Source organism: Coenobita brevimanus, chromosome 98 (assembly GCF_032717465.1).
Source record: "Coenobita brevimanus isolate Jiangsu-jjx chromosome 98, ASM3271746v2, whole genome shotgun sequence".
NCBI lineage: Eukaryota > Metazoa > Arthropoda > Malacostraca > Decapoda > Coenobitidae > Coenobita > Coenobita brevimanus.
Genome location: NC_137051.1, coordinates 27,252,804 through 27,271,512, shown reverse-complemented (window position 1 = coordinate 27,271,512; position 18,709 = coordinate 27,252,804). Strand labels below are relative to the sequence as shown.

General features: G+C 42.0%; 1 protein-coding gene across 2 annotated transcripts in view; it reads right to left on the bottom strand.

Annotated features, from left to right (window-relative positions):
• LOC145414100 (decapping and exoribonuclease protein-like) overlaps nucleotides 1-18,709 on the bottom strand; it is a 144,614-nt gene that overhangs the window by 89,830 nt on the left and 36,075 nt on the right. For both annotated transcript variants that reach the window (XM_080283659.1, XM_080283660.1), the window contains exon 4: nucleotides 16,512-16,651. In XM_080283659.1, the coding sequence (XP_080139785.1) occupies nucleotides 16,512-16,651 (140 nt within the window). The remainder of the gene's footprint in view (nucleotides 1-16,511; nucleotides 16,652-18,709) is intronic.

The window sequence follows — 18,709 nt, the reverse complement described above, 5'->3', positions numbered from 1 at the left end:
GGACAGTTTGGAAATTAAAGATTTATGCCAAGCTCTATCGAAAGCCTTTGAGATGTCAAGTGCAATGGCAAAGCTTTCACCAAAGTCCCGAAAGGATGATGACCAGGAGTCTGAAAGGTAGGTGAGAAGATTGCCAGTGGTGTATACTGACGATCAGAAAGAAGCTTGTGACAGGAAAGATGCTTTAAAATTTTTCTGTTAAGAATAGATTCGAAAACTTTTGAGACACAGGATGTACGGCGACTGGGCGACAGTCAGAAGGTTGGGAATGGTCACCCTTCTTTGGGACTGGCTGAATGAGAGAAAACTTCCATCAAGAAGGAAAGGTACAAGTTGATAGACAATGGCGAAAGAGTTTACCTTGGCAGGGTGTAGGCACAGAACCACAGTTCTTGAGGACAACAGGAGGGAACCCATCAGGCCCATATGCCTTGTTAGTACTGAGGCCAGTGATGGCAGAAAATACATCAGTTGAATATATTTTAACGTCAGTCATGAGGAAGTCAGAGGGGGAAAGTGATGAACAGCACCGGAACTGTCTAAGGTGGAACTGGAGGAAAAAGTCTGAGCGAAGAGATCTGTTTTATCAGTAGAAGAAATTGCTACAGAGCCATCAGAGTAGAAAAGAGGAGGGAAGGATGATGAGAAAAAGTTGTTAGAAAGGTTTTTGGCAAGGTGCCAGAAGGAGCGGGAAGAATCAGAGTTGGAGACCTGAGAGCATTTAGTACAGATGAAATTATTTTCAGCAGAGCAAACAACAGACTTAGCATGATTCCGGGGAGAAACATTACAAAGATGTGACTCAGGGATAGGCTGGCTCTGGTACCTTTTATAAGCCTTCTCCTTGTTGTGGACAGCATTAGAACATGCATGATTAAACCAAGGTTTTTTTGCATTGGTGAAAGGATATGAGAAAGGAATGTATGCTGCCATGCCTGAGAAAATAACTTCCATAATACGCACGGCACACTCAGATCGCTGCCGACCATGGAAGCAATAATCATTCCAGGGAAAATCAAAGAAATACTGCCTAAGGGCCTCCCAATCAGCAGCTCCAAAGTGCCACAACTAACATATCATTGGGGGGTCCACAGGCCATACTGGAGCAAAAGGATATGTTAAGGTAATAAGCTTGTGATTGGAGAAGCCCAATGGAGAAGAAAGATTAGCAGTGTATGCAGAAGGATTAGTCATAAGGTAGAGGTCAAATATGTTGGCACTCTCTCCAAGGCGGTCAGGGATATGGGTAGGATGCTGTACAAGCTGCACTAGGTCATTAAGGTTAGACAAGATGTAGGCTTGTTCACCAGGTGAATCAGTGACAGGAGAGGCGAGCCAAAGATGGTGGTGAACATTGAAATCTCCTAGAATGGAGATTTCAGTGAAAGGAGAAACAGATAGGATGTGTTCCATAATAAAAGTAAGACAGTCGAAGAATTTTTCAGAGTAGGATTAGAGAAGAAAACAGCACAGATATATTTAGCCAGAGAATGACAGGAAAGCCAAAGCCAGAGAGTAGAGAATTCAGAAGAAACAAGTTTAGGAACATAAGAGCAAGATAAGTCGTTGCGCACATATACAAAACAGCCACCTTTGGCTTTGAAATGAGTTTAGAGAAAGCAGGAGGATACAGAATTGGGTTTGCTATCAGTTGCCTCAGACGGCTGAGTCTCAGTTAAGAAGAGGTGAGGTTTAGAGGAGGAGAGGTTGAGCTCAATAGAGAGAAAGCTAGAGGAAAGGCCAGCAATGTTGCATAAATGAAGAAGTGACTCAGACAGTGGCTTCAGGCAGCTCGTTGTGTCGTCACCGGGAGAGGGGCGGATGGTGGGGCCATTTATGCCCCCCCCCCCGTGGACTCCGAGGCTTCGTTATTAGATGCCATTTTTTTTTTTTAAGGAAGTGTAGTGTTTAATGTGCATGTAGTCTGGTGTTGACAGTCAGAGAAACTTATATATCAGAGCATGCTGGCCTACTCTCTGCGTTACTGAAACACTGAAAAGGTTCAGCAAAGGGAGATGGTCAAGAACTGGTTCTGATGGCTGATGAAACAGGAGCTCCAGCTCTCCCTGTCATTAGCTTTCCATCCACCTTGGGAGTACTGCCCTGCTCGACTGGTGCTACAGTCAAATCTCTTACGTCACAGGTCTCCCAGTGTCTCCACTTCCATACCTATCTCCAATTCTTTCGCTGCTTTTGCTTCTATTTCTGATTTCCTCTTTTCCCCCTCTTGTTAGTTCATTTCCCTCTACCTCACCTTCCCATTCAGTATGCTCCCGTTCTTCTCCCTCACCTTCTCCCCGAACTAGCAAACGTAAACGTCCCGATGTCTTCTCCACCTCATACTCCTGGTCTCTCTCCCCCTCCCTGTACTGCCCAGCCTCTCCAATGCTCCACCTCCTCCAAGCAACAACGCCATAATGCTCTGTCGCCAGTTACCACTCAACCTGTCTTCTCTTATGGAAACAGAAACCCTGCAAAGTATCCTTAACTACCTTCACCGTACCTCTTCATTGTCTATCCTTGTCACTGCGGAATTACATCCCCCTCTTCCCCACTCCCTCTTCACATTCTCCCTACCTCTCCTGTGCCTCCCCCTCTCATTCCTTCTACCTCTCCTGCACCTCTTCCTTCCCCCGCTTCTGTGTCCCTCTCTTCTTCTATCCAGCCACCTGCCTCCTCTATGATCACGACGTCCTCCCTATTTTCCCTGATCTCTTCCGTTCTTGATTTGCCCATGCTTCCTGGATACTCTTTCCCTCAGTGCTGTAAGCAATCTCTGCGCTCCTCCCACACTTGATTCTCCATACTCATGGCATACTCTGTGGAATATTAGAGGTTTCAGTACTCATCGTAAGAACCATCGTTCTCTTATTTCCTCCCATAATCTTCTTCTCATCCCTTCAAGAAACCTTTCTTCATACTTCCCCGGGTCCTATTCCTGGCTATACTTCTCATGGATCCCCTCCTTCGTAAGCACGCCCTTCTTATCCGCAATGATGTCCCCTTTGAACCTCTTCCTATTTCTTCTTCTGTCCCTCATACTTCTGCTCATGTCTTTCTCCGACAGTGAATCACTGTTGGCTCTCCATTTCTCTCCTCCTGTCCCTTTTGATTTTCCTAACTTTGCCTCGTACCTTCATTCCCTTCCTCCTCCGATTCTTCTTTTCCTTGGTGGCTTCAACTGCCGGCATTCCCTGAACTCTGTGATCACCACTAAAGGACCCTTGTTAGAACAGTTTCCTTCATCTCACTTTCCTTTTATCCTCAAGAGTGGCACCGCTACTGACTTTAATCTCCGTCCTTATTCCCTCTCGTTTGGATCAGTCCCTTTGCTCACTTTCAATTTCTCTCCATTTTCACCGGTATTAGAAGAAAATCTTTTCAGTGATCACTTTCCCGTCAAACTCTCTCCAGCCTCCTACTGCCCTTTCCCTCGTCCCCCCCCCCCCGTTGGCAGTTCCATTCGTCTTTTTCGTCCCCACAAATATGCTGTCCTTCTTCCTTGTCCTGGTTTTAAGTGTTCTCTCGCCGCCATTCATCAAGATACTTGATCGTCTACTGCCAAGCGTGTTCCCTGGTGGACTTCTACTTGTTCGTGATCTCTCCGTGTGAAACGTGCCGCCTGGAAAAGTTTCCATCTTAAACAGTCCGTCCCTGATCGGATTCATAGCCTCATGTTTCGCCGAGCTTCCGCTGCCTTCCGTCGTACCATCCGTCAAGCTAAACGTTCTAGCTGGACAGACTGTTTCTTCTGTTTCCGTAAATGCAATTGTTGCAGCAGTTTGGTCCAGACTTCGTAGAATGTCAGGCAAACATATCTCACCCTGGTCTGTGACTGATGCTTCCCTAGTTGCAGATGCCTTGGGTAGTTAATTTAGTTTATTAGGAGTGGGTCTTATTTCTCCAGAGTTTCATCGCCTTATATCTGCTTCTGAATCCGTACCAATTTCTTTTACCTTGTCAGCTGAGAGAGTTCATAACGCTCCCTTCTCTCTTCACAAAATGTCGTCTTCACTTAGATCCTGTAAAAATACAAGTGAAGGTGTTAATGGTGTTCATTACACCATGTTAAAACATCTCTCCCAACAAGCCACGTCCTATCTCTTGACCCTTTATATTAAATTTTGGACTGGTTTCTTTCCTTCATACTGGCGTATAGCGATCATCCCCGCGTTTCTTAAACCTGGACACCACCCTCAAGATTACCATCCCATTGCCCTGACTGGCTGTTTATCTAAACTGCTTGAAGAGATGGTCAATGCTCGACTCATGTGGCACCTCGCATTCCGTAGTCTTCTTTCCCCTTAAAGTTTGGGTATCACAAAGCATGCAGCACCTTAGATCCTCTCCTGAAACTCGAATATTTTATCCGCTCTGTCAGTCGGTCATTGCCAACTGCTTTTATTTAGAAAAGGCCTGCAATACGGCATGGACGTATCATATTCTTCGTTCTCTTGGTTGCATAGTAACATGGGTATTTTTCTTCAAAATTTTCTCTCCCTTCAAATCTTTCAAGTCCGTCTAAGATCACCTTTCCCGTCCGTTTCCCCGACATGAAGGTGTCCCCCAAGGCTGCGTCCTTAGTGCTACCCTTCTTTTAGCTATCTATGGTATTGTCTCATCTCTACCCCATTCTGTTTCGGCCTCTCTGTGTGTTGGTGACTTAGCTATTTATGCAGCACATTTAGATCTGCCTCTGCTCTAATCCCTTCTCCAATCTGCCACCGATGATGCCTCCACATGGGGTACTACTCATGGTTTGTTTTTCTACCTGTAAGTCCTGTGCAGTAACGTTTACTCGTTCGCGATGCATACCACGACCTTCTCTGCTATTGTATAACATCCTTCTTCCCTACCGATCCTCTACCGCATTTCTTGGTCTCACATTTTACTCTCGGTTAAATTGGATGCGCATATTTCTTCCCTCAGGTCTTTTACTCTTCATCGTCTTCGTTTGCTGCAAACGTGGTCTCACCTTTCATGGGATGCTGATCGTGTCAAACTTCTTCGTTTTCACTCTTCATTCTGTCTTTAATCTTTCCAAACTTGATTATGGTTGCCAGTCTGCCTCCACTCGTACTCCAAAGTTAGATTCTGTTCATCATACTGGTCTTCGTTTGGCTATTGGTGCTTTTCAATCGACTACTGCTACATATTTTTTAGCTAGATCACGCCTTTGCCCCCTCTCTTATCGTCATTTTCTTCTCACTATCAGGTCCTGTACACGTCTCCTTTACAAATAAGTTACTCCGTCCTCCTAGTCCTCTCCAACGCTCTTTTCACTCGCTCTCCCATCTCAGTCTTCCATTACCCTTTCAGATCCCCACACTTCTTCAGTCTACTGATTCTCCCTTTCCTCCTATGCTTCCACTATGTCAAGTTTCCTTGCCACCTTGGGTTCTGCCTCCTGCTGTGGTCTGCCCTACTTTTCTCCTTTGTTCTATACGATACCCTTCGTTCCCTTTTTCTCGACATATGTCATGTCACTCTTCTGCCATACATATCTTTACTGACGGCTCTACATTTTGTCATGGGGTTGGGTTTGCTGTTGTGTTCCCTGACTCCTCCTCACGATGTACACTTCCCTTCATTCCAAATATCCTCACTGCAGAACTGTATGCTGTTCTTTTAGCTCTGAAGTCTCTTCTTATGCTCTCTTCCTCCACTTTATGATCTCCGATTCTCTCAATGTGCTTATTTCCTTACACACAACGCCTTCTTCTCATCCTCTAATTACCCTAATTTAGGAATGGCTGTTCCGCCTTTCTGTCTGAAGACAGTCAGTTCGCTTCTGCTGGGTTCCTAGCCATTTTGGAATTACAAGTAATGAACAATTAGCACTCTCTGCTGCTTTCTCCTCTAGGTCCTTCCTCCAAGCCATTCATGCCTGTTTCCCTCTTCTAAGCCGTCTCATTCGTGATCGTTAGCAATCCTTGTGGAACCAACAGGTTCACAACAAACTTCATAGTGTTAAACCCTCTGTTCCTCCCTGGCACACATCAACCCACACCAATCGCCGATGGGAGACTATCCTTGCTCGTCTTCGCTTGAGTCATACCCGCCTAAGTCATGGTTATGTGATGAGCCATGACCCTCAGCCCCTCTGCTCACACTGTAACTGCCCTTTGACTATCCGTCATCATTTTCTTGATTGCCCGTCTACACTCCAACACCGTCTCGCCGCCTTCCCCTTCATCACCACGTCGGCACCCACAACCTACTGATTTCCTAGGTGACTCTCCCATGGTTTCTATTTCCAATATAATCACCTTTCTTCCTGCACTTCATACATGTAATAAAACTTTTTTAACCAGCTCTCTTCTACCTTACTGCCATATAACCATATTATGGCTTGTTGTTAGTTCTTCATTATTCCTTCCTTTCTTCAGTCTTCTATTTTCAGTTCAATACTTGCAATACTATGCATTTTGCCAAAAATACCTCTCACTTCTGTGACAGTATTATATGAAAAAAGGCAAAATTTATTTCGTTACTTCAGTACTAAGATTTTAAATGTTTTTCCATAAAAATACTTCGTATCGCTTTTACGTGCGCAATACATAATGTACTGTATCTCACATACATTACTCTATAATCTTTTTCATATCAGAATATTAAAATAAACTCTGAGCACCCCTCCCTCAGATTTTTTTTTTTTTTCATCTAGAATGTTATTTACTCGATCGTTAATACAAATGAATCCTTCTTGTTTAGTAATATTCTTGGTGAAAGTACACCTGGCATGGAACAGAGGTGCGCCTAGGCAAGGCCAAGTAGTATCACTGAAGGGGGTATGCTAGTATGTTCACTCATATCTTGACATTTCGACACGTAAAGTATTATGGGTATACAAATAAGACAGGTAGTAAGAGAAGCATCTTTCTGGGTTTTTCAACATCGAGTGGCCATCGACAAACATGCAGGCTACAGGACGATTAATATAGCCAATTAACTGAAAGGAACAAATGACAAGGGCGGGGAAAAAAGGGGAGTTTAGCCAGGAACGACAAAATTTCTCTTATACCATTCACTTCTGAGTGAGCAATCAATAAATTGAAAGCTGACGTCTCTCATTCAGCGTGTAGAAACTTGCGAAACCAACCAACTGCTGCTGAGACCCTGCACTACTTGCACGGGTGGGAGGGGAATAGGTCCACTGTGGAAAAGATTCATGGCTAAACTAGGCCCATCCCATGGAAGGGAAACATCTATACCAGAGAAACAGATAAGTCTTCCTATGAGGGAAGAAAGTCCATGGGGAACAGGTTAGCCCTTGTTGTGGGGGAAATAGGTAATAGGTAAGATCGCCTCTGAGGCAAATTAGGCCCTTGCGTCATCAGGTAAGCCTCATACTGGGGATTATGTCCCCCGTATGAGGATACGAACAATGTTGGAAAATATGTTCATAGCGGAAGAGAGCCATATGGGAGGTGGCCTAATATAAAAAATAAGAAATGTATATAGGTCCTGAGGGAAACAGGTCCATGGGAGAAAAATTGTCCATGTGGAGAATGGACGTCTCCCTGTGAGGAGAAAACAGGCCCATAAGGGAACAGGCTTATAGGGAAAATAGGTCCATGGATGGAATACGCCCATGGGGAAAACAGGTCCAAGGATGGAATACACCCATGGGGAAAACAGGTCCATGGATGGAATACACCCATGGGGAAAACAGGTCCAAGGATGGAATACACCCATGGGGAAAACAGGTCCAAGGATGGAATACACCCATGGGGAAAACAGGTCCAAGGATGGAATACGCCCATGGGGAAAACAGGTCCAAGGATGGAATACACCCATGGGGAAAACAGGTCCAAGGATGGAATACACCCATGGGGAAAAAAAGGTCATGAGGAAAACTTCAATGCAATAACGGGCAAATGGGGAATACAGGTGGGTGGGGGTTGATCCCTATGCAGTGTAGTCGGAGATGGACTTCCGTTTTTAGCATCCTTCGTGGTGGGGACCAGAGACCATTCTGAACTGCATGATTGAAAATAATTCATATTCATAATACCAATACGAAAAGTTCACTTTATGGCTACTAATGTATAAAAATTATACTTCTCAAGACAAATATTCATAACTAAAATTCCAGGCACTTAGGATATAATCCCAATATTTATCAACGTAAATTGAAAGCAGTGTTATCTTTTGAAAAAGAAAAAAGATGGAAATGCTCTACTGGATATGTGATTTGCTTCAACCATTATTATTATCATTATTATTATTATTATTATTATTATTATTATATTTACTATTATTATTATTATTATTATTATTATTATTACTATTATTATTATTATTATTATTATTATTATTATTACTATTATTATTATTATTACTATTATTATTATTAATTAATTAATCATTTTTCTGAAGTAGATTGATCAAGTAATCAGCGATGAATAAAGGACAGATTAATAAAAGAAAGAGAAGACTGATAGGCTCCGATTCACTTCCATGACTGGCTGGACGACCATACTGTAGATGTAATATTTATATTCATAAGCAGAGGGAAAATATTTGGTGAAGCAGAAGAGATTGTACTGTATTTTTTGTCGACCTGGAAAAAGTTTTGACAGAGTCCCAGGGGAAGTGGCAAAGTGGGCAGTGAGAAAGTTGGAAGTTGCGGAATGGAGTGCTGGAGTGGTGTTGGCAACGTATGTAAATATTAGAGGTAGTAATAGTCACTGTAACTTAAGGTCTGAGCAAATTAGTAGTCTACTAGAATCAGTGGAGAGGTCGTAAACAATGCAATAATTTATGCCCTAATATAATTTTCATACAACCCACTGGAAACTGGCAAAGTGCAATAAATAAATATGAGCCTGTGTCCCTACCGTAGGTGGTGTGGAAAAGTGATGGGTGAGGGTGTGGGATGTGGCTGTGGCTGTGGCTGTGGCTGTGGCTTTGATTGTGAGTGTGAATGTGGGTGAGAGTGAGGACAAGGATATGAATGCAGATGTGAATGTGGATGAGAGTGAGAATGTGAATGAGGGTAAGGATGTGGACGTGTATGTGGGTTCGGGGGTAGGTGTAGGTGTTTGTGGATGTGAATGCAGATGTGGCTGTGGCTGTGAGTTTGGGTTAGGGTGAAGGTGTGGGCTTGGACTAGGGTGTAGGTGTGGATGTGGGTGTGGGTGTACAAGTGGCTGTGGGTGAGGGTGTTGGTGCTGGTGAGGGTGGCGGTGTGAGTGTGGGTGTGGGTGTAGGTGTGGATGAGGGTGCAGGTATAGATATGAGTGACGGTGTGAGTGTGATTGTGGATGTGGGTGCGGGTGAGTCAGGGGACGTGGGTGTGGGTGAGAGTGCTAGACAAGGTTATGTTACAACTTAATACCTCCCGATAAGATTATCAGAGTCTAACAGTGACTGCAATACATGAGACAGGTGTATAACAAAGAATTCACTGCACACGGCAAGGATCATACGAGAATTCGTTTTCGGGACCGTAGCGAGGCAATTTGCACCTAGTGTAAATACGGTATTTATTTCCGTTGCTCTATTTTCTCAATATCTGACTGGTTTATCATAATAAGCCATGACGAATTCATAGTTGTTGGTTTTCATAATACATGATCCAAAATTCAACCGATATCAGTGAAACATATAACAATTATTTTAAACTTATCAACAAATAAAATACTCAAGAGTCGTTTCTTTTCCTTTATAATGGCTCCAAAATGCCAAGGTGCGTCGGCCTTGGTCATCTAATGGCGGCCTTCCAAGCTGCTCGATCTCTGGTAGTCTCCCTATTCAGTCCCTTATCCCTGAGGTCACACTCTATGACCTCGTCCCAGGTCTTTTTCGGTCTGCCTCTCGTAACTTTATCCCCAGCGTTAACAATTCTCATTTTCTGCACCCACTTGTCATCCTTCATCCTTTCCGTATGCCCAAACCATCACAATCTACCTCTCCTCACCACAGCACCAACTCTCTCCAGTCTCATCCTTCCTCTTAACTCTTCCATCGTAAACCTAACTTCCAGAGGCCTCGCATTCAAGGACGCACTGCGCATCCACCTGATAGTTGTCACTTCCGTGCTTTTTAGCCTGCAAATTTCCTCTTCCTTTGCTGCCCAGATCTCACTACCATACAGCATTACACTCCAAACACATGCCGCATACAAAGATCTCTTAGCACGGAGAGAGGGCCGTCTCAATGTCAGGGGAGGCAACAGCTCCCTGAACTTTCCCAAATACTCCTCACTCTAGCCACGGAGCTAGCTCCAGGCACACCTTCGGCACATAACATATATCCCAAGTAACAAAACTCTTCCATACACTCACAAGAACATAAGGACATAAGAAGAGAAGATAACTGCAGTAGGCCGGTTGGCCCATGCTAAGCAGCTCCTAGAAGAGCAACTGAACTACTAGAATGAGATAAGGAGAGCAAAGAAGAAGGCTCTCCCCCTCCCTCCAAACCCTCCACCCGAAACCGGCAGGAACAAGTCAGAAAGAACACCACGCAGTATAGAAAAACTGGCGTGGACATTTTATAGGAAAGTGTGAAAGAAGAATAGAGACTATCATAGTGTAACCTGAAAAGGAAAAAGTAAGAATTAGTACTGGTTATAAGATTTTTTGTTTTATCCACCCTTTTTTTTTTTTTTTTTGTCATATGCTTATCTAGCCTATGCTTGAAACTCACAACGAAAGAGGCAGCAACTACTTTACCAGGTAGCTTCTTCCATTCGTCTACTACTCTATTACCAAACCACTTTCTACCCATTTCCTTGAAAAGGAATTTTTCTAGTTTAAAACCATTACTTCTAGTTCTATCCTGTATGCTCACTTTAAGTACCTTGCTAACATCTCCCTTATTTATACCCTTCATCCACTTAAACACCTCAAGTAAGTCTCCCCTTAATCGACGCCTCTCTAGCGAGTGCAGACTTTGTTTTTTCAGTCTGTCTTCATACGACAGGTTCCGAACATCATGTATCATTTTTGTCAATCTTCTCTGTACATTTTCTAACGAGTTAATATCCAGTCTATAGTAGGGACACCAAAACTGTACTGCGTAGTCTAAGTGTGGCCTTATTAATGCTAGATAAAGTTGCAGTATTACTTTTGATGACCTTTTGCTCACGCTTCTCGAAATAAATCCTAGGACCCTATTTGCTTTATTTCTCGCTTTAATACACTGCTGCCTTGGTCTGAGGTCGTTACTAACGATAACTCCTTGATCTCTCTCGCATTCCGATTTGCTAATTTCTTGGTTATCTAAGCTATATTTAGTATCCCCAATGGTCTTGCCTACGTTAAGTACGTTACATTTTTCAACGTTAAATTCCATTTGCCAAGTTTTAGACCATCTGGATAATATATTGAGGTCCTTTTGTAAGTTATGGCAATCGCCAGTCGAGTTAATGATACGCCCTATTTTCATATCGTCGGCAAATTTGCTGATGCTGTTAGTGACTTCCAAGTCTAGATCATTTACATATATAATAACTAATAAGGGACCGAGTACTGAATCCTGTGGTACTCCGCTAGTTACTAATCACCAATCCGATTTAGTTCCATTCATTAATACTCTCTGCTTTCGTCCTTTCAGCCAGGATTCTATCCATTTTAAGATATCGCCGTCTATCCCGTGTGCTCGAACCTTTATAACTAACTTTTCGTGTGGGACCCTATCAAAAGCTTTACTAAAGTCCAGATAAATATCATCGTAAGCTTTATCGCTGTCTACTGCCTCACAGACCTCCGAGTAGAATGACAAGTTTGTGAGGCAGGATCGTCCTTGCCTGAATCCGTGCAGACTTTCGTTTATAAGATTAAATCTAAGTGTTCTCTAATCTTCTTTGCCAAACCTGACTCTAACATTTTTCCTACTATTGACGTTAGACTTATCGGACGATAATTCGACGCAGCTGATTTATCACCCTTTTTAAAGATGGACACTACGTTTGCGGTCTTCCACGCCTCTGGAACTTCTCCTGAAATTAAAGAGTCATTAAATAACGTTAAAAGTGGCCTACATAATTCTTCTTTGGTTTCTTTTATAATTTTTGCATATATATCTTCCGGACCTGGCGATTTTTGAGATTTTAACTTATTAATTTCTTTCAATACGTCCTCCTTACTAATGGTTATTTTACCAAGAATATTTTCCGTATTATCATCGTAAATATTTGCTGCTTTAGGGACCAGGTCTAGATTTTCCTTGGTGAATACTGATATGAAATAATTATTTAGGATGGAGCACATTTCTTTATCTTCACTGCTAATGTCACCTGATTCTGTTCTGAGTGGTCCTATCCTATCTTTATTTTTCGTACGGTACATTTGATAAAAACCCTTGGGTTTTTCTTTCGATTCACTAGCAATCTTAATTTCGTAACTTCTCTTTGCATTTCGTATTTCCCTCTTTACTTCTCTATTTAAAATCGCGTACCGGTTAAGTAAGTGTTCCTCTCCACGTTTTATTTTTCTATATATTCTTTTCCTTTGGCCTATGAGAGATTTTAATCTGTTGTTTAACCATTTTGGTTCTGAATTATTCGTTCTAAACGGTTTCGAAGAGATATATCTATCTTGGCCTCCATGTATTATATTTACTAACTCGTTATATTTCTCACTGGTCGAACGTCTGCTTGGTACTGGACCTGAGTTAATCCCCATCACCTGTACTACATTCTCATCTATCACCTCACCTGCCACAGACACCTGGCGTACATTCCCACCTGTTTCCTGCCCCTCACCTATGATCTGGGGTTCCCCACTGACCTGGCACTCCCTAAAATAGCTATTCTCTCTGTGGAATACCGTTCTAAAATAAGCTCTTAATCCATCGAAATCTCCTAGACGAAAATTAGGATCGGTGGAGGTATTTTCTTTGGAACAAACATCCCAAATAAATCTGAACTTAATTTCTTCATGATCGCTCTTACCAAGTCGTCCACCAACCTCTATATCACTAATGATATTTTCTTTATTAGCTAAAACCTAATCAAGTAGGCTCCCTGATATACTGATAAAGAAAATTATCTTGTACTACCTCTAGAAATTCCTCTGACTCTGCATCCCCTGCCTGATTTCTCCAATCTATCCTTGGCAGATTAAGATCCCCTACAATTATTACTAAGCTGGACTGTGATGCTTTCCTAATTTCCTCCCCAAGGTATTTACTATCTGCTCTACTTAATTTTGGAGATCTGTAAATAGCTCCTAAGACTAATTTCTCCCTATTGTTATTAATTTCAACCCAGACACTTTCTGTGTCCCTATTTACTTTAATGTCTGCTTTATTGTAAGTTTAATGAATCATTTACATAAATAGCTACCCCGCCCCACTTTCTCCCCAGACGGTTTGACACAATTATAGCCCTTTATTTGATATTCTGCTAAAAATTCTCGAGTGTCTGTATTCATCCAAGTTTCACTAATAATGGCAATGTCTATTTTCTCTGTACAATTTAAAGCCCTCAGTTCATCAATTTTATTACGTAAACTCTGGCTGTTTTTGTAGTACACTTTCAGATAATTACGAGTAGCTATGCCTCTACCTTGGGATATACTATTTTATATTTCATTACTTACTGGGAAACTCGTTACTAATGTAACAATTTTTTGTACTATCATTTATCGCCCTTCTATCATCGCTTGTTCCGTCCTATATCATCGCCTGCTAAATTTGAGGTGCCTGAGTGGATGTATCTACACTAATGGTTAAACTGTTGTTCTTATTTTTGCAAGTCTTGATGCATCTATCCAAACATGGTAATAATGATTTCAAAGCGCAGTTGCTGTAACTTCCTGTTCGTCACTCGAGAGACATACTAGCAAGATCAATCCTTTCGCGCCTAACAATCTCCACGTGCACTCCCCGACACATCGAACACACAAAACCAGCATTATCTCGCAGCCTACCTCTAATACCACTACATCTCTTATGTAACCACAAACACTGCACATGACTGAATTACTTCCCACGCCTTTGTGGCACACCGCACATGCCCATTCTCCCTCATCTTTGACAGTACTACCACCAACCCTAGATACCATCACGTTTGTTTTTTCTGCATTTACTCTTAAGCCCTTGTGCCCCATACCATCAATCCACTACCTAAATCTTTCATTCTCTGTAATCAACACCAAATCATCAGCATACAACATCTCCCCAAGTACATTTCTGAAGCCACGTGAGAAGGCTTCAAGCACCATGATAAACAAGGTGACCAAGACTGAGCCTAGATGCACACCAACATTCACGTAGAACTCATCACTAAAATCTCCATTCACTCTCACCCGGGTGCGAACAAACACATACATAGCCATAACCATACGAACCAGCCACTCCTCGATCCCAAGCTTCCTCATTGCCCACGCCATCACCTCCCTCGGGACTCTGTCAAAGGCCTCCAAATCAACAAAGTTCCGATCCCTTTTCTTTCCTATATACTTTAATTGAAGCTGTCAATCAATGAATATGGTATCAGTGGTCGCTTTGCCTAGCATAAACCCAAACTGCATTACCATCAATATTCACTTTCTCTAATCATACCTTCTAGAACTCTCTCCATTATCTTCATTATGTAGTGCAAAAATTTTATGCCTCTATAATTTCCTCTTTCCATGACATCATCCTTCACCTTGTACACATTTACAGTCACATTATTCAGCCAATCATCTGGGACAACACACTCGCATAATCTTATTTATCAGATCAGTAACAAACCCCACTTCTGTACCTACTGAGGCCTTCAGCCTTTCAGCAGTCAACCCAGACACACCTGCCGCCTTTCCCACCGCCATCCTGCCTATGTCCTGCTCACAGTAGCAGCATCAATCAAAGGCCAAGGGCCAAACACTGGATCTGCTGACTCCAAACCTTCCCTCCTCCAAACTTCTCATTCAGCAAAGATGAATAAGAAAAAAAAATCTACACCTAAGTGATTGCAGTCTTTTCCCATTTAGTAAAACATTAAGTAAATGAGCACAACATTAAGAGGTGGGGACACCCGACATCCACTCACTTAATGTAGTGTTGCCTACTTCTTCCTGCACCTATATCATTCGTTTTCTGGCTGCCCACCTCACTGTTATTTTCTCCCATCTTTCCTGTCATTTCTTATTACCTTTCTTAACGTTTCAGGTGACTCTACACTAGTGACAAACCTAATGGTTTCCCGTAACCTGCAAAACCAGTAACACTGGGTGGTAACAATACAACCAAATAACGGAGTGATGTGGAGCCTACTATGGTGCCCTGTTAACTGGGTGGTGAGACGCAAATGCGGCGTCCATCCAGGAACCAAACCTCCAAACTTCCCCGCGCTTCGCTGTGGCAAGGCGCTGTCTGTCACACAGAAACATCAGTTCAGTGCATGGGACGGCTCTGCAGGAGCACAGAGGCTTGCCTCCAGCAGACGGAGCTGCACAGTCAGACAGACCGAGGTTGCTCAACAGCAACAACATTAAGCGGTGTTTTCTCATTCACTACACGTTCTCTTCGTGAATTATGTACTCGTCAATGATTTATCTAAAAATAAATAAAATAAACCTAAGTTCTTGCAGATCATCATAGTACCATCGGAACGTCCTTGCTAGGGCAACTTCAGTCTCGCAAGTACAATATTACCACTCCCTCCCTTCAGAGCACAGGTACAACAGCCAAGAGCTGAATTTACACCAAAGTATTGGTTCACATGAATGTAATTGACCTGTTGACCCAACGGGGAAGGATAATTGTATTTGCGTGAGGAAAAGTCTTGTTTTTCCTTATATATGTACTGCATATAATTATACAGTATATATAGATAGACATATATATATATATATATATATATATATATAGAGAGAGAGAGAGAGAGAGATGATAGATATAGATAGATAGATAGATAGATATATATATATATATATATATATACTGTATATATATATATATATATATATATATATATATATATATATATCTGTATATATATATATATATAGATATAGATATATAGATAGATATATATATATATATATATATATATATATATATATATAGATAGATATAGATATAGATATATATATATATATAGATATATATATATATAGATATATATATATATATATATATAGATATATATATATAGATATATCTATATATATATATATATATATATATATATATAAAACTTGCACAAGAAATGCTGATGCTGGTCTAGGGGACCCGTTCTTCTACCAAGGTAAGTACAAGCGAAAGCAGTAACTATTATGCCCCACCCCAAGCCAGTGAACAGCCCTGTCACTCAAAGGCAAAACAACCGCGAGGCGGGACTGAAAGTGAGGGTTCACAGTGGGATCATGAGGTACACAGGCTGGTGAGAGACATCACGGCCCATCATTTTGTCTAACTCTAAGGGGAGGGTGATATCAATTACTGCTTTCATTTGTAGGTACCGCAGTGTTTACCGATACCTCAACACGCGCCTTTTCAGAAGAAATCGTGAAGGCCCTGAAAGTATAAAATGGAAAAAAAAAACAGCCAAATGAGCATAATTTTCCGACCTTGGCGATGAGGAGGAACGAGGAGCAATTAGATTTCCCTGATTCCTGAGGATCCATCGCTGGAAGTTGTGCATGTTGTCCTCATGGTTGAGGCTGTAGGGCTTGGCTTTGTCAGCGCCGCGGTTCAGGTCCAAATCAACCTGTTGAAATAACCCCATTTGGGCATTCCTATTTACTACACAAAGACAGCCTTCAATGTTACCTAAGTTTGAAAAAGTGATCATATTCAGGCATCAGCAAGGACTAAGTTACTTGTCAATTAGCAAGTTGGCTTACCATTTTATGATTACGGCAATTTTTACTATTCTTTAACATTCTGAAGTCATCACTAAATGAGCATAACGTTTTAAATCTTACTAGAAAACTAAGCGCTATTTCCTAAACTATTAGCACAGTATTTCACTGAGAGAAAAGTTTACAAGATTTCGATTGCAGGTTTTGGAATAAAACCCACTATTTACTGGCATGAAGTAGTCAGTGCCTGGAAAGCTGTATGTCCGTGTCATGCCTAGATTATGCTCCTTACTTCATTACTCTGGTCAATCACATACCGTAAATGATTATAACATCAACCAGGCACTTAAAATACCCCTAGTGTGATCATCCTCATTCATCAGTCCTTGTAAACCAGACTACCAAGCACAGCCCACACGTCTATTGTCTGACACTAATCCATTATTCCCAACTTGCCTGCCTGTAGAAAGGAGAGAGAGAGAGAGAAAGAGAGAGAGACATGCGCAGACAGAAAAGGGGGACACAGAGAGGGGGGCAGAGGCGGGGGTGGCGAGTCTTGCATATGTTATGTAGGGGGTCGCGGTCCAAAAAAAGTTTAAGAACCACTGGTCTAGATAACCTGGCATATTTTATTCCCTGCTGACTGGTTTTTGCAATGATGTAGTTAGTCAACTTTGTTAACACCTTGGGTGCTAGATGAAGCCGAACAGAACGACTCAGAACTGTTGTGTGGACCGACCCACTGGAATGGATAAATACTTGTAATATCGGGACGCCACCGGAAAATGCCAGTAGGTGTCCTGACGTCTGAGAGAAAACAGCCACCAATTCTTTTGAAGATTTACTCAGGTATCATCCACAGACACCATCTTCAACGAAGAGTTTTGACAAATTTGTTCAGGTGTCTTGTCTAAAATTAAATGTCATTTGTTCAAGTCCCTCTTCAGAGGACTGTCAATACGTGGGACACAAAGACTAGAGAGCAAGCCTATTCGAGTATGCCCTGGTTCAAGGCTCCCCAAAGGAATAATCGAATCTCTGGGTATCTGCACTCGTCCCTTGGGTATACACAAAGGTGGATGTCAGATCCAGGACCAGGAGAAGCCATATTAAAGTGGGACCAACGTATTTTGGCAGGTTGGGAGTGGCCTCCCTCAGTGCACAGGGGATTAAATTGTTGCCACTTTTCCAAATAGCCACCCATCCCCTGTGATACTTGTATATGGTAACAGAATATATGTACTATACACATACCAAATACAATTCAACTTCATTATTCTGCAAGTAAAAAGAACTGTAACCTAGTCTATTAACCTGCCGCGTGCCAGCTATTTTTAGCCCTTTGGGTCACCCCAGTGCCGGCCATTTTTCGACCTTTTTTTTTTCTTTTGGCTAAAATGATAGATTTTGATGTGGAACAATGAATTTCGCCATTAAAATGCTGACCAAGGCTCGGAAATGGGTTTTATTCAGTCCAGTATACTCGTATACAGGTATAGTCGCTCTCTCACGCTCACTACGTACGTGAGAAAGCCATTTTCTATGTAAGGTATACTCAGGTATTTATGCTGGGAAGGTATAGCAATGTTCAGTACACTTTTCTGATTACTTATTAGTTCAGCATCTATCACAATTTGTGTGTCTTTCTCACTGTGAATGCATTATCTTACACTTACTTGAAGATAGGTACAACCTGACTTCATTACGTACAGTCCTGTCACTTACAAGAAGGTATTTACAAATTGACTTCACTATATAGTTCTTACACTTACAAGAAAATATTTACAACTTAACACTTACATGAAAATATTTACAAAATGCCTTTACTATGTACAGCACTGGGTGAGGCACACAGGCAGAGTGAGGCAGAGTGAGTGAAAGGGGGGGCAGCAATTAAGTGTATGGCCTTGACAGCCTGGGGGATGGTAGAGGAGCAGTTACCTTACATGCCTGCCAATTTTTAC